This window comes from Dromiciops gliroides, chromosome 5, assembly GCF_019393635.1.
Source record: "Dromiciops gliroides isolate mDroGli1 chromosome 5, mDroGli1.pri, whole genome shotgun sequence".
Lineage (NCBI taxonomy): Eukaryota > Metazoa > Chordata > Mammalia > Microbiotheria > Microbiotheriidae > Dromiciops > Dromiciops gliroides.
In genome coordinates, this window is record NC_057865.1 from 15,032,923 (window position 1) to 15,055,381 (window position 22,459).

A 22,459-nucleotide genomic window follows, 5' to 3' on the forward strand; every position below is an offset into this window, starting at 1 on the left:
GTTACTTAGGCAAATTCTGGATGGCCACTGATGGGAGGTGCTATAGAGGCCATTCTAATTAAAGAATGGGTTCAACTAGATGGCCTCTGAGGTCCCTTACAAATTAGATTATGCCATTCTACAAAACCTGCAGATTACTTGTAAACAGTGGAGAAAATTAAAAGAGGTCACTGTAACATGTTTAGAACAAAGGTTCTTTTTTTTGCAATAAACATTTTTATTTGTAGTTTGGGGTTTCGATTTTATCCCTCTTTCTCTCACTCTCATTCCCCCCCAAGCAGTAAGCAATCAGGTATGGGTTATACATGTACAATTATGTAAAACATGACCATATTTGTCCTTTTGTACAAGAAAACTTTATTAAAAGAAAAAAATGAAAGAAAGTGAAAAACAGCATGCTTCAGTCCATTCCTTCAATATCAGTTCTTTCCTTGGAGGTGGATAGTATGTTGCATCAATAGTCCTTTGGGATTGTCTTAGATCATTGTATTATTGAGAATAGTCAAGTCATTCACAGTAGAACAAAGGTTCTTGCTTATGCCATAATAGAGTTGTTATTGTCAAACTTGGAAAATCATTGAGGGTAGTTGGATCTCTCCCACTTAAAGTCTTTTGCTATATTAGTCAGTCAGTTAATAAACACTTATTAAGAACCTATTGTGTGCTGGGCATGTAGAATAATAGCAAAGTAAATAAATAGGAAAAAACACAATTTTCTTTTACCTAGTTACTGTGGCCTATAGAGACCTGTCATCAAATGAATTAATGAATCATCAGTTTCTCCTATTTGTCTAGAATACTGCTATTCACTTCTACAGATCAGGGGCCATTTCCATGTCTGCCTCCTTACTCGGGTGCTCAGTGAGGAGAGAACCAATAGAGGTGGGCTTGGAGTCAAGAGAGACTTGGGTTTGAATCCTGCCATAACATTTCCTAGCAGTGTGACCATGGGGAAATCATGTGACTTCTCTGAATTTCTATTTTCTCATCTGCAAAATGGGCATGGTAATACCAACCTCCCAGGGTTTTTTTGATGATCAAATGAGATAATAATAACTAACATTTATATAGACCTATACAAAGTACTTTACAAATGGTATAACGTATGTGAGGCACTAGGTTATTGTCTACTATTATTATTACAGGAAGGGGTCTAAATACTCATTTGTAGACCTAGACACCTGTGTGTACCATGATTCTGAAAATCCATAATCCCCTTCTTCCAACTTCTATGACGGCTCTTCAAAGCTGGCTACGTTGCTTTCAGCTGTCTTCTGTGCATGAACTTATGGCCAGGACTGTTTAAAGGAGTATCTTTGTATTAATAATTTCTTTCTCTTTTGTGAGGCAATTAGGGTTAAGTGACTTGCCCAGGGTCACACAGCTAGTAAGTGTTAAGTGTCTGAAGTTGGATTTTAATTCAGGTCCTCCTGAATCCAGGGCCGGTACTCTATCCACTCTGCCACCTAGCTGCCCCTGTATTAATAATTTCTTAAAGATGGGAAGTCAGAAACTCTTTGCAAGTGCCTCCTAAGAAAGGTGAAATCAGGAAGTGTGATGGCATCAGGTGGAGAATAGACAAATAGCACACGTACTAATAGATACTGGACGCCACTCAGTATTTCAACAAATGGTTAACTGTTTATTATGAATATATCACTGTGCTGGGTTTGGGGGATGGAAAGATTTGGGGTTTTTGTTTTGTTTGAAGGGCAATGAGGGTTAGGTGATTTGCCCAGGGTCACACAGCTAGTAAATATCAAGTGTCTGAGGCTGGATTTGAACTCAGGTCCTCCTGAATCCAGGGCCAGTGCTTTTATCCACTGTGCCACTTAGCTGCTCCCAAGATTTGGGTTTTTTTAAGCTAGCTCAATCCTTCCCCTAATGGAGCATACATTTTGCTAAGAGTTCTGAGAGAAATGTGATGAATCCAGCCAAAGAGCTCTAGGGAAATTTGAGGAGGGAGAGAAAACCACTTTCTTAACTTTTTGAATTAGCTAGGTGAAATAGTAGATAGAGTGCCTGGAGTCAAGAAGAACTGAATTAAAATTTGGCTTTGCCTCAGTTTCTTCATTTGTAAAATGAGCTGGAGAAGGAAATGGCAAACCACTCCTGTATCTTTGCCAAAAAACCCACCAAATGGGATCATGAAAAGTTGAACATGATTGAAACGACTGAACAACAAAAATAATAAACAACATGTAAATATATAAATAAATATAATATAGAGATCAGTATCTTCCTCCAGTAGCATCCTTTGAACCATTCCTTATGAGTTAAACAAAACACTAGTCATTGTAAGAATTGGTCCTCTGACTGTATAGCCCAAGATATCCAAGGCTTCTTGCCTTCATGGAACAGAGCTAGGCTTATGGCATCTCTTGTTCTAATCATGTTTTTCATTAGCTTGTCAAATTCACTCCCATATGGAAATGCATTTTTGATAAGGGTAAACCCACTATTTCATCCCCAAGAAGGTTTTAATGGGGCGGTCAGAACTACGGTATGGGATTCTGAAATTACTCCGACACAGAGCTATTCCATTAGTGCTGCCAGAATGCCAGCCTTCTCAGCCAGCAAGCAGCAATCACTCCCGCCAGGAAAATCCTACTCATGCTGGAAGGATGAGCTTTTTTCTCATTTTATTTTTCCTTTCCATTTAACTTTGTGCACCTATATCTTGTAAAAACTCTCTCTGTCCGCTTATTCTGAAGCCATAAAATTATCATGATCATTTCTACCTTTTTTCTTTCCCTGCCCTTAATTCTTTGCAAACTCTGCACTTATATTTTTGGACAGATGCCCAAGGTAGATCTGTAACTCCTAGAACTGTCCCATAATGCTACAATGGAAGCTGCCAATTTACTGAGACAGAAACAAATTCCTTTCTATACAATGAGAGTAAGAAGCACCCTCCTCATACACACTCCCATCACAGATCAGGGGTAAGATGTAAGAGTTTGGGGAGGGGTGTCTGCAGATTCATTGTAAGTTAGCAGTATGATAAAGACTACTGAGAAAGCAAATGTGATCTTGGGCTATGGCAAGAGAAGCATGGAATCCAGGATTGGGGCAAAGCAAGGAGGTGATTGTCTCACTGGTCAGACCATATTAAAAGTACTGAATTAAATTTTGAGCAGCACATTTTAGGAAGACACTGGTGAGCCAGAGAGCATTCTAAGGCTGGCAGCTAGGTTATTCAGTGCCTTCAGGCCACGTCACATGAAAATCATTTGAAGGGATTGGGACTCTAGCCTGAAGAAGAGAAAGGTCTAAGCAGGGAAGTTGGGGTGGGACATGATGGCTATCTATGTTCAAGGATTTGAAGGGCTGTCATATGGAAGAGGGATCAGACCTAATCTCCTTGGCTCCAGAGGGCAGAGCTGGGAGCTATGGGGAAAGGTGCCAAGAACCCCCTGAAAACATCAGCAAATGCTGGAAATTTTTATTTTTTCTTTCTTTCTTTACATTTTTTCCAATTACATGTAAAGAAAAATTTTTTTAGTTCTAAATTTTTCTTCTCCCCTCCCTTCCCTCTTTGCTCCCAAACCCTGTAAGCAATCTGATATAGGTTACACATTATAATCATGTTAAATATATTTCTACATTAGTCATCTTGTAAGAGAAGAAGCAGAACAAAAGGAAAAAATGCAGGGACAGCTAGGTAGCGCAGTGACCTTAGATTCAGGAGGACCTGAGTTCAAGTTCGGCTTCAGACACTTGACACTAACTGTGTGACCCTGGGCAAGTCATTGTCCCGCAAAAAAAAATGCAAGAAAGAATAAACAACAACAACAAAAAAGGAACAACAAAAATTAAAATAGTCTGCTTCAATCTGTATTCAGACTCCATAGTTCTTTTTCTGAATGCAGAGAGCATTTTCCACCTTAAATCTTTTGGCATTGTCTTGGATCATTGTATTGATAAGAAGAGCTAAATCATCACAAATGTTGTTGAAACTGTGTACAGTGTTCTCTTGGTTCTGCTCATTTCACTCAGCATCAATACATGTGACTCTTTCCAGGTTTTTCTGAAATCTGTCTGCTCATCATTTCTTACAGCACAAGAGTATTCCATTATGTTCATATACCACAACTTGTTTAGCCATTCCTCAAATGATGGGCATCCCTTCAATTTCCAATTCTTTTGCTACCACAAAAAGCAGCTATAAATATTTTTATACATGTGGGTCCTTTTCCCTTTTTATGATTTCTTTGGGATATAGACCTAGTCGTGGTATTGCTGGGTCACAAAACTATGCACAGTTTTATAGGAAAATTTTGTAATACTCAAATGTTGGGAGTTATCCCAAAGCTAAATGAGCTTCTTCAGGAAGTCTTCAAGATGAAAGATGAAAAAAGGAAAGGAAAAAGTAAGGAAAGAAGAAAGGAAGGAAAAAAGAAGGAAGGAAGAAAGGAAAGGAAAAGAGAAAAAGAAACAAAGAGTATTTCAAAGTGCATGATCACTTAGCATAGAGTTGGAGACAGAATTAACCTCACATGTCATCTAGTCTAATTCCCTCATTTTACAGATGAAGAAACTGAATCCCAATGAGGGAAGGTGACTTGCCCAAGGTCACACAAATAGTAGCAGAGTTAGGATTCCAGCCCAGGTTCTTTGACACCAGATTCAGTATACTTTGCACTGTGGTGTTTTCTGGTGTGTCAGAGGGAATTCTCCATCAGGTACAAGTGGGACCAGATGGCCATTTTTTACACCTATAATATGCTGACTCTGTTGCTTGATAATCCATACATATACATATACATACATATATACACACACACACACACACACACACACACACACACACACACACACACACACACATATATATATATATATATATATATATATATATATATATATATATATATATATATATATATATATAATACACACACACACACACACCCTGATGTCCAGGTCAGTGACAACAGCATACCTTCACTACCTCCCAGATGCTGACAACTGGAGAAGCAACCTAGCTAAATTTGGTGAGGCACTTCACCGGGTTGGCTCCAGTATGATGAATTTTGGGGCAGAGGAACTCAGGAAGATGAAGTATAGAGAGATCAAGATGTGCATTAGCAAGGGAAGAACCCACAGCTACCCAACCAGGAATCTGTGGAGCATTGAAATAAATGTAGTGATGGTAGTGATAATGATGACATAACACTTTAAAGATTGCAAAACTCTTTTATATTTATTATCTCATGTTTTCTTCACAACAGTCCTGTGCCCTTCTTATTTCCACGTTACAAATGTGAAAACTGAGGCAGACACTAGTTTAGTGACATGCCCAGAGCCACCCAGCTAGTAAGTATCTGAGAGAAGATTTGAACACTGGGCTTCCTCACTCCATGTCCAGTGCTCAATTTCCTGAATTTCTTATCTGCCCTTTAAAGTACTAGACTGAGAATTAGGAAACTTGGGTTCAAATTGCACATCTACCATTCTCACTCCCCCCACCCTTGTTAAGCTTTAGCTTCCTTTGAGCTGGACTAAATTATCTTTAAAGTCCATTTTAGTGCTGGTTATCTTTTTTGGCCTTCATTAATGGACCTGAGTATGACAGGCATTGATTGGTTTCCCAAGAAATTCATAACTTTTGTCTCATGTCTCTGTCTGAATGACAGAGAGTTGACCTGGATGGAGAGAACATCTTTCTGACTCTCAGATTGGCACATCCATGGCAGTCTCAGACTCTCTGTTCACTGTACTTTGCTGCCCTTGTAATGGGGAGTCAGAGTAGGGGCAAAATCCCTACTCTTGCAGGTGAACCTTCTCTCAGGATTAAAGGCTGTCTGAGACATTTATCTCTGGTCCCAGTGCAGAAACCCACAGAACATTTTCTTCCTTGTGCATTCAGATGGTTCATGGCCATCCCTCTTCCAAGCAGAGCCCCTTGCAGATTTGATAAGAGCAGTGATGTCAATGTACTGGATTTAACTCAAATTTGAATTAACATTTTGTTTTGTTTTCATTTCTAGTACATAGTGTTCCCTTTACCCAGACATACATATACACCACGTCCCAACTAGATTAAAAAACTAGATTTTTGGGGGGGAAAGCAGCTCAAAGCAATTTTAAAAGAAAATTCTAGTTCCAAATGCAACATTCATGCACTGCCTTCATCTCCCAGCAACCACTGATAAGGCTTTAAAAAGCAAAGACACTTTGATTAAAATTAATGGAATTTGAAACTAGTAAAGTTATCCGTACACTAAGATTCCAAAAGTAAATCTGTAAAATCTACATCTTTCTTTCTCAGCAGAGAGAATCTTTAGAATTCCATGAAATAGTAAACTTATTTCAAAAGTAAGCACAAATACATCATTGGACAGTTGGCAGGAAACTCAACTAAACCATCCCCTCCACTCCCCTCCCCCAATAATCCTCACTATAACATACACAACAAGCAGTTGTAAATTGATTGAAGATAAAAGAAGCACTCCCTTTGATCAAATATAGGCACACTTAGGAAAGACTGGAGGTCTTCTCAATGTGGATATTGGGAGATAAGGAAGGAGAGAGATACCTTGGGGGGGACATCATGAGGTCCTTGCTAGAGAGACTACTACTGTGGCGTGGGGAAAGCCTTGAAAGAGCTGACTTGGGGGGTAACTATGGTGAGGGAGGAAGAGTGCTATCTTTAGCTTTTTATATTAGTGAATTATTCTTGCTAATGAGGTGTTAAGAGCAGCTGAGTAAGTGTCATCAACAGTCTCTAAATTTCAGGACCATGGACCAAAGTCCGAATTACCCCACTATGGTCATAGCTTTATAGACAACTGACAAAATAGATTGAGGTAGAGGAGAGAAAGGTAAGGTGGGCATAGCACTGTATTCTTTCTTCAATTAACATTATGTAATATCTATCCTTCATCTTAACTTTTTAATATAATTTTTGTTGATATGGTTATGTGCTGGCTTCTACACACAACTGTGTGTGTGTGTGTGTGTATATATATATACATGTATATATATATATATGTATATATATATATATATATATATGTATATATTTGCTGTTGATGTTCTACTCCTACCCAAACTTAATTCACTATTTCTTCCTTCTGGATCCCAATTTTCTCTCTTTGTCTTAGTTTTTTCTAGTCCACTGGGAAATTTCCCATGTTGTAGGATGTTGCCAGTCTCAAGTTTATGGCTGTTAATCATGCTTTTTGTAATAGATGAGGAAGAAGTACCAGCCTAGATTCCCTTAAGCTTATACACGAATATTTAAGTATTAAAACAATGAACAAGGAGATTATAACTAGGCTGAACTAAGCTTTTAATTTATTTTTATTTATTTATCTATTATTTATTCATTTATCCATTTATGTATTCATTTGTTTGTTTGTTTCCAAAGTAATGAACAAGATTTTAACTAGGCCAAACTAAGCTTTATCCATCTATTTATTTATTCATTCCTTTGCTTATCTATTTTTCTATCCATCTATCTATCTGTTGGCTTATTTATGTTTATCTATTAATTAAATTCATTTATGTGTTCATTTGTTTATTTATTTGCAAAGGCTTGGAGCTTCTTGGAGCTTCAGTAATATAGTCATGCATGTTGGGTCCTCTAAATGTGTTCACAGAGGACCCTAAACCATCTATTACAAACCTATCAATTTTTTTTTTCCTCCTGGAAGTGACAAATCCTGACAACTGGATGAAATCCTGAATCCTGAACCCTAGGTATAGGTAATATTAATTAAAATGAAAGTAGCTAAATTAAATCAGGTTTCCAAATAGCTACATGGCAGCCAGTTCCTTGCAAATAGGCTTGACAGGATTTCTAATCAGAGCATTTGGTTTCCAATTCCATTTCTATACTACCTATGAAACCCAGGCCAAGTCGAATCTTTTGGGATTTTAGTTTCCTCCCCAATCAAATGGATCCCATGATATGTACAGTTTTTTGACTTGAATCCTATGATCCCTTTGGGCTTGTTTCTTCATGTTTCAAATAGTGTGAGAGGTAGATCTCGATGCCTGTTCCAAATTCTATAGGTCTATGAACCTCCCATTTTCTTTAGTATTCTTTGTAATTTTTAAACCTCTTAAAGAAATTGATCTCTCTCCTCCCCCACTTTAATAAAAGAAAATAGAGGTGACAGGATTCACTAAAGTGCATTTAATTCTCTAATTATTAACTGCTTAGAGTCACTCCTTTCAGAGAAGCTAAGAGAACCTTTTTGTCTGTTTCCTGCACAAATACAACATTCTGTGAAAGGCAGTATACTTTATATGAAATATGTCACAGGTATGGATCAAAATATGGCGTTGTTCAGGCATATCTGACTCTGCGAGTCAAGGGTTTTCTTGGCAGAGATGCTGGAGTGGTTTGACATTTCCTTCTCCAGCTTATTTTATAGATAAGGAAACGGAGGTTAAGTGACTTGCCCAGGGTCACATAACTAGTATCTGAAGCCAGATTTGATCTCACAAAGTCTTCCTGACTCCAAGTCCAGTGCTCTATCCACTTCGGAATATGGTATAGTGTGTGTGTGTGTGTGTGTGTGTGTGTGAGAGAGAGAGAGAGAGAGAGAGAGAGAGAGAGAGAGAGAGAGAGAGAGAGAGAGAGAGAGAGAAAGTATCTGCAATCTAGAAAACCAGGATTAGGATCCTGCCTCAGAGACTTAGTAGCTGTGTGACCCTGAGGAAGTTATTTAACCTCTCTGAAACTCATTTAGCTCATCTGTGAAATTAGGATAAAAGCTTCACAAGCTTGTGAAAAGAAACGATGATTTGTGTAAAGGGCTTTTCCAGCCTCAAAGTGGTATATCAGTAGCAGCAGTTATTGTCATTAAAGTTTTTTTTTTTTAAAGGCGCAATCCAGTCCAATCCAACTATCATTTATTAAACACCTAATATGGATTCTGGAACTTTAGAGATGAACAAACAAACAACCTGACCTCCAGGATCTCGCATCCAGTTCGGCATCCCTCATCTTTAAAGTAAGGAAATGCTGGCACGTTCTGGGAAAAACCTTGTGGTCTCTGAACATTGGAAGCGTTCATACAGACTTTGCCTTTTCAGTAGGCGAGATTGCCCTCGAGCAAACAGAACTCTGGGAATTGTAGTTGTGTGCACAGGAGCTCAGCCTGCTTTCCCAAATCCTGACTCTTCTAGGGTCGCCAGAGCCCCAACAGGTGTGCGGCGCCGACGAAGGCGCGCAGCCTGACTCCGCTCGGGCTTTTGCTGTTGTGAAAAAGAGATTGCCTTTTGAGCTCGTTGTTGAAAAGATTCTCCCGACTGATTAGCCTTGAATGACCATGCCTGGCTTTGTAGCGGGCTAGCGGTGGAACTCAAGGGCTACGGCTCTTTTTCCTCCGTCGCTTTTGGAATCCCCAGTCTTCCAGGGCGTCCAACGCAACCAATGAGTAAAGCATCACGGGCCTGAACGGCTAAGTCTCTGGGGCTCCGGATACAGAAAGCGTTCACTTGCTCGCTCCCAGAGAGCACAAAGTGCACCTGAGTTGCAAGCTCTCCAAGTTCCCAAGTGGGGGCCGCTCCGTCACCGCCACGGTCTCAGAGGCTTCTGTCACGGTACGGTAGAGCAGGAGCGAAGGCGGCGGGGATCAGACTCTTGTTAGGAGGGGGCAACAAGGCTTGCAGCCAACGTCTGCTCGTTCCTGCTCTCCCTCCTTACAGGAGCGCATCAGGAGGAAAGGCCGAGTTAGGGCGGGATGGGACGGACCAGGGGAGCGTTTGGCCGGGAGAACTGGGGGAGGCCTGAGGAAACCTGGGGGTGAAGGAAAAGCTTGTCCTAGATCCAGGGCAATGGTGTGAAAGTGGTCAGTAGAACTTCGGGCAGCCGACTCTGTCGGACCCCGGCGGGGGGTGGGGGGTGGGGGTAATGTGGAAAGCAGAGAACGCCTCGGACAAAGTTGGAGGGAGTGGAAGCTGGCGTGGCTAGCGCTCTCCGCCGGGCTTGTGGCTGCGATTTCGAGAGATACGCAGTTCCCAATCCTCCCTCACTACCAGACAAGTAGGTGCCCCGCCGGGAAGGGTGACCCGGCTAGGGCTGGGATCTGCTTGCTCCCGCGCGTCGAGGAAATTTTGGTCTCGCCAAAGAGGGCGCAAGGGAGGCGTGTGAGGGGTTGGGGAAGAGAGAGGCCGGCTAGCTAGAGGGTGGAGGGGCGTTCTCACAGGTCCCTGGGGGATGCCACTCCAGACCCCCGACAGGCGGCCGCACACACCACCAGGGAGTCACGATCTCCCAGCTCCACCCAGTAGGAGGAGGAGGGTCAGGGAAGGAGGTCCTGGTAACGTTCTGGCAGCCCAGGAAAGGGGCGGAGACACTAAATGGTTGGGGTGGGAGTCATCTGAACGTGATTCCCTAAGGCCCCTCCTGCAGCCAGTGAGGAGGTGTTGGAGGGGAGCTGAGAGCCATAAAAGCCCCAGCTTGGCACCGCTCCGACCCAGACCCGAGACCTGATTCTCCGGCTGGCTCGAACCCTCAAGAGAAGAGGAGCACGCAAACATCACTTCCTCACTAGACAGGACCACCGTCCAACGTAAGTCTACCCTCCCCAGCCCAGCTTCCCTGCGGCTGGCTCTCTCTCTCGAAGCCCCCTGGAGAATAGGGCAGCACAGAGAAGAGCGGGTGAACTTTGACGCGCTGACTCCTCAGAGCTTCTTCTTTCTCTCTGGACTTCCAAGTCTTGCTCCTCCGAGTAGCTTCTTTGCTTTGCGTCCCCCTCCTTCTTCCTCACCTAGCACAAGTCTCTCTCGTCCCAACTCCATCCCGGACACCTCTGTCCTCTGGAAATCCCCTATTGTAGAGCCAGTCGTATGCGTACAGAGAGGTCCAAGTGAGATTTCAAGGCGGGGGTGGGGTGGGGTTGGGGGGGTTCCCCTCCATCACCCAAGTTTCCATTTCAGGGTCCTGCTTGAGGTACAGGGCTCACCCTAGGAGTTTTGTTTCCGCCTCTTGGTGGGGCGGGAGAAATTTGAACTACTCTGCAAAGGGCATCTGTACGGAGTTCCCCCATCCCCTTCAAATTTAGGCGCCCACTGTGTGCAAGGCATGTTAAGAGGCTTTCGGGGCTGAAAAGTGTCAAGAGGGCAGTGTTTTTTGCGTTGGGGGTGTCCCATTATTGCCTTTCCCCCTTTCCAGTGGAGGAGAAATTACAGATTAGAGGGTGGCAAGGAGAGCAGTGGGGAGCGCCTCGTTTTAACAAGGTCCTTGTAGCCAGGGTCTTCCTGGGCAGAGAGAGGCCGAAGTGCGCATGTGAGGGGCCTCGGGACTCTGTCCCTGCATCTGGAGCCTGCTTGCTTCCAGCACCGCCAGCTGTCCCCCTCAGATTCAGAGTTCCCTCTTTCGCTCCTCTTAGCAAACCTAGCGGTGGGTCTTAGAGCAGATGCATCTCGGCAGAAGCTTGGAGTAGGGCCAGGGGGACACGCTGACTGGGAACAAAAGCTTGGCTGAACTAGTCAAAGTAGCCACAGCAGAAAAAGTTTCGAGGGTAGTGGAAAGAGTGTTCGATCTGGATGCAGAGGACCCTGATTCAAATATTGGCTCTGCTGTCACCTTTGACACATTCTGGCTGGGTGACCCTGAGCAAGTCACATTAGCTTCCTAGTATCCCCACGGAACTCAACAAGGCTCAATGTTCTGGGAAGGTGCTGACCTGTGTTACTGGTAGAGGTTTCTCACTAAGACCTCCCTACCTTGTTCAGTCATGTCTGACTCTTCATGCCCTTTGTGGGCCATACTATCCATGGGGTTTTCTTGGCAAAGATACAGGAGTGCTTTGCCTTTTCCTTCTCCACTGGATTAAAGCAAATAGGTTAAGTGACTTGCCCAGGGTCACAGAGATAGTGTCTGAGGCCAGATTTGAACTCAGGTCTTCCTGATTCTAGGTCCAGCCCTCTGTCTTCTGAACCATCTAGCTGCTTGCCTACCTACTTTGGGCCAAACTACGGTTTCCTGTGTGCGCAAACTTTAGTGCACTCACATAACGCTCCCCCCCCCCATGCGAGAGGTGGGGCAATCTTTTAGGACCTTTGTTTTCTGGCTTGTACAATGAAAAGGGTTGGCCTAGATGACTTCCTAAGTCCTGTTTAGCTCCAAGACCTCAACCTTATTTAATAAAGAGGAAGCCCCAGACTCCTTAAATACCCCTTTCCTCATCACTCAAGGCTTTCCTGCCCTTCAGAGTTTTGCCAAAGTTCCCATTACCCTGGGGCAGAAGAGAGGGCTAAGGCTCATGTTCATTGTTCTCCTGCAGGGTCCTGTTGGAATGTGGGTCTGGGGCTGCTGGAGTGGGGTGCTGAGAGAGTTGGGGGAGTTGCCTTTTGGGACTAAAGGAAGACAAGGAGGGAGGCTACAAAGGCGGTGGGGGGGGGGAATCTCTGCTGTGTTTGACCACACGAGCCCCCCCTCCCCACCCATCCATCATCCTTCCCCTGTGCCATCCAGATGGAGAGAGGCCGGAGGCTGTGGCTCTACGCGCTGACCTGTGCCCTGTCTCTGCTCATCGGCCTGGAGACCCTGGCCGAGTCTTACCCATCCAAGCCCGACAGCCCCAGGCAGGACTCGCCTCCAGAGGACCTGGCCAGATACTACTCAGCTCTGCGGCACTACATTAATCTCATCACCAGACAGAGGTAAGCGCCACAGTGAGAAGTCGGGGCGTCTGTGGCCACCACACAAACACCCGCAGTTAGGGCAGGGGGGCCAAGAAAGGGGGAAGCCCTTCTCCGACTTTTCTGCATCCTTCCCTTCAGCCCCCTGGGCTTCAGGATCACTCCTTGTGGAGGACATTGGTCCTTAGGAAGGCCAAGATGGAGAAAGGAAGGGGACCAAAGGCATGTGGAGAAAATGGCTCACTTTGTCCCAGGCTCCCAGGAACGACCTCTATAGAAAAGTACATGCATTGTCCTAGCAATGATATGCCTGAATTCAAGACCTGACTTTGAAACTACTGTCTGCATGACCCCGGGCAAGTCACTTAAGTCGGTTTTCTCATCTATTAAATGAGGATAATAACAGCACCTACCTCTGAGGTTTGAGAAGATCAAAGGAGATACTATGTGTAAAGTACTTTGCAAATCCTAAGTACTGTATAAATGCTAACTACAATAGTAATAATTATGCAAATCTGTAAGACCATATAGTTAACAGAGTTACAGTAGCCCCATACTAGCAGAAGGAATTTCATCACCCCAGAGTTCTTCCCTATCCTAATGAAATTACAGGTCTAGTTCTTATGCTATATTCTGTCAAGGGTTTTGCTTGATGAAGAAACTGAGTCCTAGAAAGATGAAGTGATTTGCACACAGGTAGTAAGTGGGGAAAACAGGATCTGAATAAATGTCTTCACTACCAATTTACTCCACTTTTCCACTGCACATCATATTTTTTTTTTTCTGTTTTCTCAACTCGATTCTTTGATTTCTCAGAAGAGACCTGGCCCTGGAAAGCAGTAACTTAGAGCTAAAATCCAGGTCTCTTCTTAAAGAGCAGATCACAATCCTTTCGTTTGGAGCTCAAACTTCATCCATCACACACTTGGGGCTGCACTTTTGAGCCACATGGATCAATGGCCTGCAATGTTCCAGGTCCTGTGATAATTCCAATATTTTGTTTCAGTGTCATCTCGACATTTGAAAGATAAAGTGGGAAAGGCCTAAATACCTTTTCCCAACTGGGGAGGGAGCATCTGGGTCAAAAGAGTGACCACAATTAATTGATTTCTTCGGGCTCGACTTTAAATACAAATCTTGTGTGGTCAATTTTACAAAGCAATGGAAGATAACTCTAAAACTCAGAGCAGAAAGTAGCAGCGACTTGAAATCTGAGCCTGCCTTAGGGGCTCTGACATTGGGTAGTTGAGGTATTATGACCATTTTACTTGGAATTCAACTGAGTATAAAGTCCTAGGAAGTTGCCTGAAGCTTAGAGGTCAAGTGACTTATCCCCAGTCACATAGCTAGTAAGTATCCTAGAACATCAGAGGAAGGGCTTGAACCCAGAACTTCAGCACTAATTATGCCATATTGTCTTGGAAGAGGAGGTGCTACTTCTATAGACTATTTTTGATAAGGTAACTTGCCTTTTTTTTTTCAATAATTGAAATAATTGGGAATTGATTCAAAGCTAAATCTAGTTCAATTGTTTTTCCTTGTAAGGTTCTCCTTGTATTCCAATAAAAGTAGGATTCAGCAAGGTTTCTGAGTCAATTCCAATTTATTTAGTATTAGAAATGGAGAATAACATAATGAAATAATGTGCCTAGCATTTCTTTAAATTGGAAGAATTTAATTAATATAAGATTATAAATCTGAGCTAGAATCATTCAGGACACACTTAAAGAGCAGCCATCTTGTTAGACACTGGAGAATAGAAAGAGAAAACAAATAAAACAGGCCCTGCCTTCACAGAGCTTATATTCTGAGCTAAGTAGCAGTACATATATGAGTATGTGCAGAATATTTACAAAGATATAGAAGGGACCTCAGAGATGCTCTACTCCAACCTCCCAGTTTATGGTCCGGAAGTTGAGGTCCAGAAAAATTAAGTGATGTACACACTTAATACAAGGGCCCACAGATGGTAAGTGATAGAGAAAGGAGTCAAAGCCAGATGTTCTAGCTCTAGATAAGGCAAAAATATTGTACACAAGGAGTGGTTTCCCAGAAAGCTAGTAATTTCATATTCCAGGGGAGGGAACAATGAGGAAGATAAAACAGCACAGACAAATCAAAAGGCATTTTGTTAATAGCTGCAGTCTTTTCCGGGAAATTACCTTAGTTTGCTCCTGAAGCTTATTGAACTCATATTACAATAAGAGAACTCAATTTTTGGGGGGAAATATTATTCTGGTTGGTGTTAAATATATTTTGCTATAGCATTATCCTATTATCAATATGAGCCACATATTGATAAACTAATAAATGAATTTCATTGGCCTGGCATCCTAATAGATAGGGTGCTAGCCTTAGTTAGGAAGAACTGAGTTCAAATGCTCCTTCTATCACTGTCTGTGACCCCATACAAGTTATTTAATCTTTCAGTATCTTTGGCAACTCCTTAGAATTTATTTATGAAGTCAGAGGGGGCAGCTAGGTGGTGCAGTGGATAGAATATTAGGCCTAGAGTTAGTCTGATCTCAGACACTTCCTGGCTGTGTGACCCTGGACAAATCTCTTCACCCTGTTTACCTCAGTTTCTTCAACTGTAAAATGAGCTGGAGAAGGAAATGACAAACTAAAATCTTTGTCAAGAAAACCCCAAATGGGGTCACAAAGAGTTGGACATGTCTAAACAGCAAGAACAAATTCAGAGACCGTAATGGTCTAAGGAGTTACTGAGGTCTGGAGTTCCCCAATATAACAGAACCTCAAAAATATTTCCTTATGTTGGGTGGACATTTTAAACTCACATATTTCTTCTTTTAGATATGGAAAACGATCCAGCCCAGAGAACATGATCTCAGATCTCTTGTTGAGAGAAAGCACAGAAAACCTTCCCCGATCCAGGTATGAGAAAAGTTTAAAAAAAAATTTTTTTTAACATCAATGCTCTTTGTATGTGACTTAAACTTAGTGAAACAGTCATGGTGTTTCTCACAGACATCTCATGCCATCTTTCCTGATCCTCTCTCCCCCCCCCACCTCCTGGATGAACACCCCCCTTTTCTTTCTGGCATAATCTGTAAAGGATTTGGGGCAGTTTCCTTTGAAAAGATGCCCTAAAGAAAAACCAATGGAAATTCATTTGTGATTTTAAAATAGGTTAGAACCTGGTTGTCACTAATACTCGTGTCATGTTGAAAGTGATGTTAGAGGGATGGGATGAATGCATGTCTGTATAGGGAATGAGAGTCATAAAGTAGGGCCAGAGAATCCCATGATGTCATTCCCAAGAACAACGAAGTTTCAGGCAGCCAAGCTCAGCTCCCTGATGTTTGTGCACTTATCTCTCTATGAGCCAAGATCACAGAGCAAAGGATAGTAGGGGGATTTTCTTGGACTTAGGGAGATCTCTGGATATTGAGGGGAAAGGGTTCAAATTTTGTATTCTTAAACTGTCTTAAGAGATGGCTTCTGGGGGCAGTTAGGTGGCGCAGTGGATAGAGCACCGACCCTGGATTCAGGAGGACCTGAGTTCAAATTTGACCTCAGACACTTTACACACTTACTAGCTGTGTGACCCTGGGTAAGTCACTTAACCCCAATTGCCTCACAAAAAAAAGAGAGAGAGAGAGAGAGAGAGATGGCTTCTAGGACCCCAGGTAGCAGCCTTCAAACCTTCTTCCAGGCTGAAACAAAGCCCCCAAGTTTGTCTACCTGGTCCTTTATTTTGGACTTTCTTGTGAAATGGGTTGAGAGGTTTACACTTTCTGTATTCTCCAGTGAGCAAATTACAAAGTAATTAAGTGAGGGCATGAGCAGGAAACTATGAAAATATTTAAACTTTTAAGAAAATTTGTCCCCATCAAATATTAGCTTGGGAAAATCATTTTTAGTAAAAAAAAAAAAACCAAAACACCAAAAACAAGGTTGACTTCTAGTCTTTTAATTAGTAAGTAGTGCTTTGTCTCCGGGAGAGTCTAATCTAAATATTTGTAAGAGATTTGAGGTCAGAAGCCTTGGGATAGAAGACTGGTTTTGTTGCTTAGTCTCAGTCTGACTTTGGGGGATTCTTCAACCCTTTTAACATGAGCTGGGCAAATATGATAAGCTCTAAAGTCACTTTTGGCTCTAGGTCCTGTAAATTGCCATTAACCTAATACTTTTATCCTGAGGTTTAAAAGGTAGCTAAAATCTTTATGTATTTTTACCCAATAATAGAGGCAACTAGGTGGCACCATAGTGTATAGAGTGCTGGGTCTAGAGTCAGGAAGCCTTGAGCTCAAATCCAGCCCTCAGACACTTACTAGCTGACTGACCTTGGGCAAGTCACTTAATCTCTGTTGGCCTCAAATTTCTCATCTGTAAAATGAGGCAATAATAGCGCCTACCTTTCAGAGCTGTCGTGACGTTCAAATGAAAATATTATAAAGTCCTTAGCTCAATGTCTTGCACATAAGTGTTATGGAAATGAAAGCCATATTAATTTGTCTTATTTATAATTATCATTATTATTCAACAAATTTATAATTATCATTATTATTCAACGGTGTACAGAATGAACACATTATTATTGTTACATTTGGGGAAGATAAAGTACAATGGGACATTAAAGTAAAAGTTTTCTGGGATATACAGGAAACCATTTTCCCATATCTTCAGGGCCATTGTGTGGAAAAGGGGTGGTTTGTTCTGTTTGGCCCCAGAAGACAGAACCAGGAGAAATGGGTAAAAGTTCCAGGAAAATAGATTTAGGTTTTGATATAAAATATTCTAACAATTAGAACTGTCTCAGAGTGGAATGGATTGTCCCAGCAGGTAATGAGCTCACTCTCACTAGGGGTCTTCGAGCAAAAGCTGGAAGCCCACTGGTTAGGGATTCAATCTGTTCAGTAACAGGGTAGGCTAAGTGACCTCTGAAGTCCCTCTTAGCTTTGAGAATCAGCGATTCTGTGAAAAGAACATACTAAATACTACCTTTTCCCAGCAAGTTGACTTGCTTTCTTTTCTCCCATAATCCTTTGAAGTTCTCTGCATTTTGGGTACCCTTTGAAAATCTCAGGTACCAAAAGATTTGCCCCCAGGCATAGTTCTGTTCCATTCTGCTCATGAACTTCAGACTCAAACCTCTAAAGGACATAATAAAGAGTCTCCCTGTGGTCCTAAAGTCAGAATGTAAAGATTTATGGGAAAATATAGTGACTGGGACTTTAATCTCTAAAAGATACAGCATGGAACCCTTGGTTGAGCACTGGACCAGGGGTCAGACCTGAGCCCTAGTCCTGTGGCCTGGGGCAAAGCATGGAAGTCACTTCAACTCCATAAGCCTCAGTTTTCCCATCTGTAAAATAGAGTTACTGTAAGGCTCCATCCAACTAAAGAGTCCTATAGTTTATATGGAGAATATATTTTGGGCTATATCAAACAATATACCAGATTATAAGCTCCTAGAAGGTTCCCTTAGCACTTCACACCATAGTATATATTTTTTAAATTTTCTCATTGAAATCTTAAGAATCAGACACAAAGGGCACATTGAGAAATAATAGCCAGTATTTATATAGTATGAGAAGTATTGTTTTCGCTATCTATAAATAAGGAAACTAAACCTTACAGAGGTTAATTAGCCTCACCAAGGTCACATAGCCAGGAAAAGGGAGAATTAGGACTTGAACCCAGATCTTTCTGATGCCAATGATCTTTCTACTATACCAAATGAAGAATGACATACATGCAAACAGAGTCAATATGAATCCATCCACTAGGGAACTGAAATGCAATGCCAGGGCTTAAAAACTTAAATTATGTTATTATTACCAGTACCAGAGAGGGGAGTGGGAAATTTTTAAAAAATCCTTCCCTTTTCCACTACACTATACTTTAATCCAGAAGAGGTGGGGTTAGAATGAACCCACCACGGGGGCAACTAGGTGATGCAGTGGTTAAAGCACCCGCCCTGGATTCAGGAGGACCTGAGTTCAAATCTGGCCTCAGACACTTGACACTTACTAGCTATGTGACCCTAGGCAAGTCACTTAACCCTCATTGCCTGGCCAAAAAGAAAAAGAAAAAGAATGAGCCCACCACCTTAAGATGAAATGAGCAAACTCTAGATTTGGCTAGGTCAGTCCTGCATGTTGGACAATTTATAATGTCTGGATGAATAGTCATTGTAGGATTGATCTCTGACAAATTCAACTCCAGTTGTAGACAAACTAAAATTTTGGAATTGTCTGTGAATGATAAGGGACAAAGCTGGAAGAGACCTGAAAGGGCATCTGGTCCAACCCCTTCATTTTTACAGATAAGGAAACTGAGGTCCAGAGAGAGGCGACTTGTCCAAAGTCATACAGATAGCACATGGAAGAGGTGGAATTCAAACCTAGATCTTCTGATTCCTAATCAGATGTTCTTGCTTAGAACCTTGTTTATTTCTTGGAAAATGGAGCCAACTTGGGAAACAGAGTTTGCTCATGCCTGAAGCTTCCAGCTTATTTTCCAGGAATATGGGAGACGAAGGAAAAACTCTGAGAAAGAATTTCTTAGTACTACAATATTATAATTGTTATTAATTATACTTAAATTGTGATTAACACCTAGTTTTCCTCATCCAAATAAATTCAATTAAATACATATTTATTAACCAGCTACTATGTACAAAGCACTGTGCTTGTTGCTGGGATATAAAAAAATCAGTTATAGTGAGAATGTCACTACTACAGAGGAATCAATTATTCTACCTTCTGAATAGCTCTCAGAGTAGGACTAGAGGGACTTAGAAATCTTCAACTCCACTCTCTCCATTTTATAATGAAGAACTTGGCATGCAGACCAAGGAGGTGATGCGCTCTACGGTCACACAGCAGCCTCCTTGAGAAGACTCGACACCCAGTGCTCTTCCCAGCGGACTATTTGTTCTCACTTATTGATGATGCCTTCCCTCTCCTACCTTAAATTTCCCACTATTTCTCCCCAACCACATTGGCCCAAGTTAGTTGTTAAAGAGCTTCACAACATCAAGAACTAAGTTCACCAGGAGAGGGCGCTGCAACCCCTCTTTTTCTGTAGTTGCATGTCAGTTCTGCCATTGCTGGGATTTCTTCCAAATGTGAACTGCTGTGAGTGGCTTTGATGAGTTTGAGTTAAGCCAGCCACCTTCTTTCACCCATTACCCAACAATTAGCCTTGGCCAGAGTTCAGGTCTCAGTACATGACTTTTGTTTATGTGAAACTGGCATGCTAGAAGAAATCACCTTACCTTGACCTTGTTGCCATTAACTGAACTCACTCACCCATTCAGACTGAGATAACAGGAGACTGATAATTCAGAGGATGATCCCCAAATTCTTGCAAAGTAGCAAAGGATTTGTTCCAGGATCAGGGTCAAATGTGTACATTTGGCTGGCTCTAGCAGGTGCTAGAGGGTAAAATCCACCCAGTGTTCAGCGACTAAAAAGTCAAACTGAGTCATGCATGGCTTTGTTTCACACTCTTCAGTTTGGATGTTTGTTATTTTAAATGAACTGAAGTTAGTTGTACCCTAACTGGCAGCATATCTTCTAATTGTGAAATAATATGGAGGAAGAATGAGGGGATGAGTCTGGACAACCTTGAGAGGTTGTCTGTGAATTGTGTGTGTGTGTGTGTGTGTGTGTGTGTGTGTGTGTGTATGTGTGTGAGAGAGAGGGTGGGGGGAGGAGATTGTTAAGAATATAAATATTTAGTTATTCCAATATAAAATGACTTGCAAGAAAACTGAGATGCCCTCAATTTGCCAAATATTAGTGACATCCGTTGTTAAATTTTGGGATGATCTGTGAGCCCCAGAGAGCCATAAACTTATTCCACTGGTAATGAACGCTCCTGGAAAGAGTTTCCCCCTTCTTTCCTTCCTCCTTATCTCCTTTCCTTCCTTATTTTTTCCCTCCCTTCCTTCTTTCCTATCAGAAAAGTCCTACCCTTGCCCTTTGACCACCTGCCAGCACAAGACTCCATTTCTGTCGGTTGCTACTCTCTCAGAAGGTTGGGAAACTTTCCTCTGAACATTTTACAAGCTTTTGCTTCTCTTCTTTTATAGGTTTGAGGATCCTTCCATGTGGTGATGGGAATTCTGGCTCTTCTTCAGTTTCTTCCTACTTTCCCCCATATTCCAGGCTATAAAGCTTGGTCTCCCATGGTCTACCCACCTTGCCAGTGCATGCAGCCACCCTCCCCACATCCCTCAAGTTTATTTCCCATGATTGTCTTGAATATATGTTTATTTAAATAAATTGCCATGCATTCAAAAATGTAACAGCGAATGAATTTTTTTTCCTGTTAGAAGAGTAAGAATTGTTGTGAGTTATTAAATGATATTAAAGCCTCATCATAGTAGCAACTACACATTAATTCCCAATGGTTTTCCTGGAGAGAAAATTGGGAATCTGTTAAATGAGATGAAGAATAAAATTACTTCATAGACTTGATAATGTATTTGTTAAGTGCTTACTATGTGCCAGAAACTATGTTAAGTGTTGGGGCAGCTAGATGGCGCAGTGGTTAAAACACCAGCCCTGAATTCAGGAGTACCTGAGTTCAAATCTGGCCTCAGACACTTGACACTTACTAGCTGTGTGACCCTGGGCAAGTCACTTAACCCCTATTGCCTGCAAAAAAACAAAAAACAAAACAAAACAGAAACTATATTAAGTGTTGAGATACAAATACAAGCAAGCAAGAGAGTCTCTACCCTCAATGAGCTTATATTTCAGTGGGGGGAAGAGCTGGCAATACTGTTAAGTAATTGTCAGTTTAGGAAAAATCTGAAAAGATGTTTTGCTTTTCCATGTTGGCCCTGACACCACGATTACAGAAGCTTGCTTTTCTGTAGAGAGAATCGCAGATTTAGAGTTGGAAGAGACCTCACCAATCACCGAGTCCACTTTCTCCCTTTTGAAGATGAGGGAGCCAAGATCCAGAGAGGTTGAGACTTGGTGGCCACACAGCTAGTAAGTGTCTAAGGCAAGATTTTAATCCAAGTCTTCCTGACTCCAGTTCTAGTATTCTATCCACTACAGCAATCAAGTCATCATCAGAGTTGTCAGAAGCTCAGAAAGGGAAGATGACTTGCTAGGGTAACACATTTAGTGAATGTCAGAGGCAGAATTTAAACCCAGTTCTTGAGTGATCCATTATGCAGTGATGCTCTTCTAGTAATAACCAAAGGGATGCAGGGCATGAGACTAATTTAGATATAAAGATGAAGAAAAGAGTAAACAGGAACTTCCTTATCACCTTTTGACACAACTTAGAATGTGTTCATCAAATCATGCTAAAATTTATGGAACTCTTTTCCCCCTTCAGTGAAGTATCCTTGACTTGGGATTACTTAAATGCTTCCGTTATCTCACCAATGTGAAAATTCCCCCAAATGATGCATATCATGATTCTTCCTACCTGTCCATTCTCGGTACCCTTGTCCATGTCAGGTCTGTGCAACATGCTATCCTCATGAGGATTACAGCATCTCATGCCAGATGTCCACTTGTCATCCTTCATGTGACCACCCCATCTTCTCTCCCTACCATTCATTTCCTTGATAACATATTTTTACCTTGGATCTACCTTTTCAGGTAGATGCTGTAACATGCTTATACTTACCACAGCCCTTTTCTTTGATGTAATAATTGGCTTTCAATTTAAACAGCCCATTAAACAACAATAACAACAACATTTAACCCTGGGGTTGTTTAAAATGAATGTCCTTAGTTTCTTAAGTGTATTTCCAAAGAAACGGAATCTAGGATCTCATTTTCCATTTGAAATTGTTCACCACCTTCCAGTGCCCACAAATCATGGCTTCATATAGAATTGTAAAACTAGACAT

At 41.8% G+C, this 22,459-nt stretch overlaps 1 protein-coding gene across 1 annotated transcript; it reads left to right on the forward strand.

The window, feature by feature from the left end:
- The first annotated feature begins 10,326 nt into the window (after positions 1-10,326).
- Positions 10,327-20,884, forward strand: NPY (neuropeptide Y). Its single transcript, XM_043968925.1, has 4 exons — positions 10,327-10,532; positions 12,440-12,627; positions 15,421-15,501; positions 20,672-20,884. The coding sequence occupies exons 2-4, from the start codon at positions 12,440-12,442 to the stop codon at positions 20,694-20,696; spliced, it is 294 nt and encodes a 97-aa protein (XP_043824860.1). The 5' UTR covers positions 10,327-10,532; the 3' UTR covers positions 20,697-20,884.
- The last annotated feature ends 1,575 nt before the right edge of the window (positions 20,885-22,459 follow it).

Coding starts and splice junctions, on each gene's coding strand:
- NPY (XM_043968925.1), top strand. CDS start 12,440: ATGGAGAGAGGCCGGAGGCTGTGGCTCTACGCGCTGACCTGTGCCCTG. Junction 12,628..15,420: donor AATCTCATCACCAGACAGAG/GTAAGCGCCACA, acceptor TTCTTCTTTTAG/ATATGGAAAACGATCCAGCC. Junction 15,502..20,671: donor GAAAACCTTCCCCGATCCAG/GTATGAGAAAAG, acceptor CTTCTTTTATAG/GTTTGAGGATCCTTCCATGT.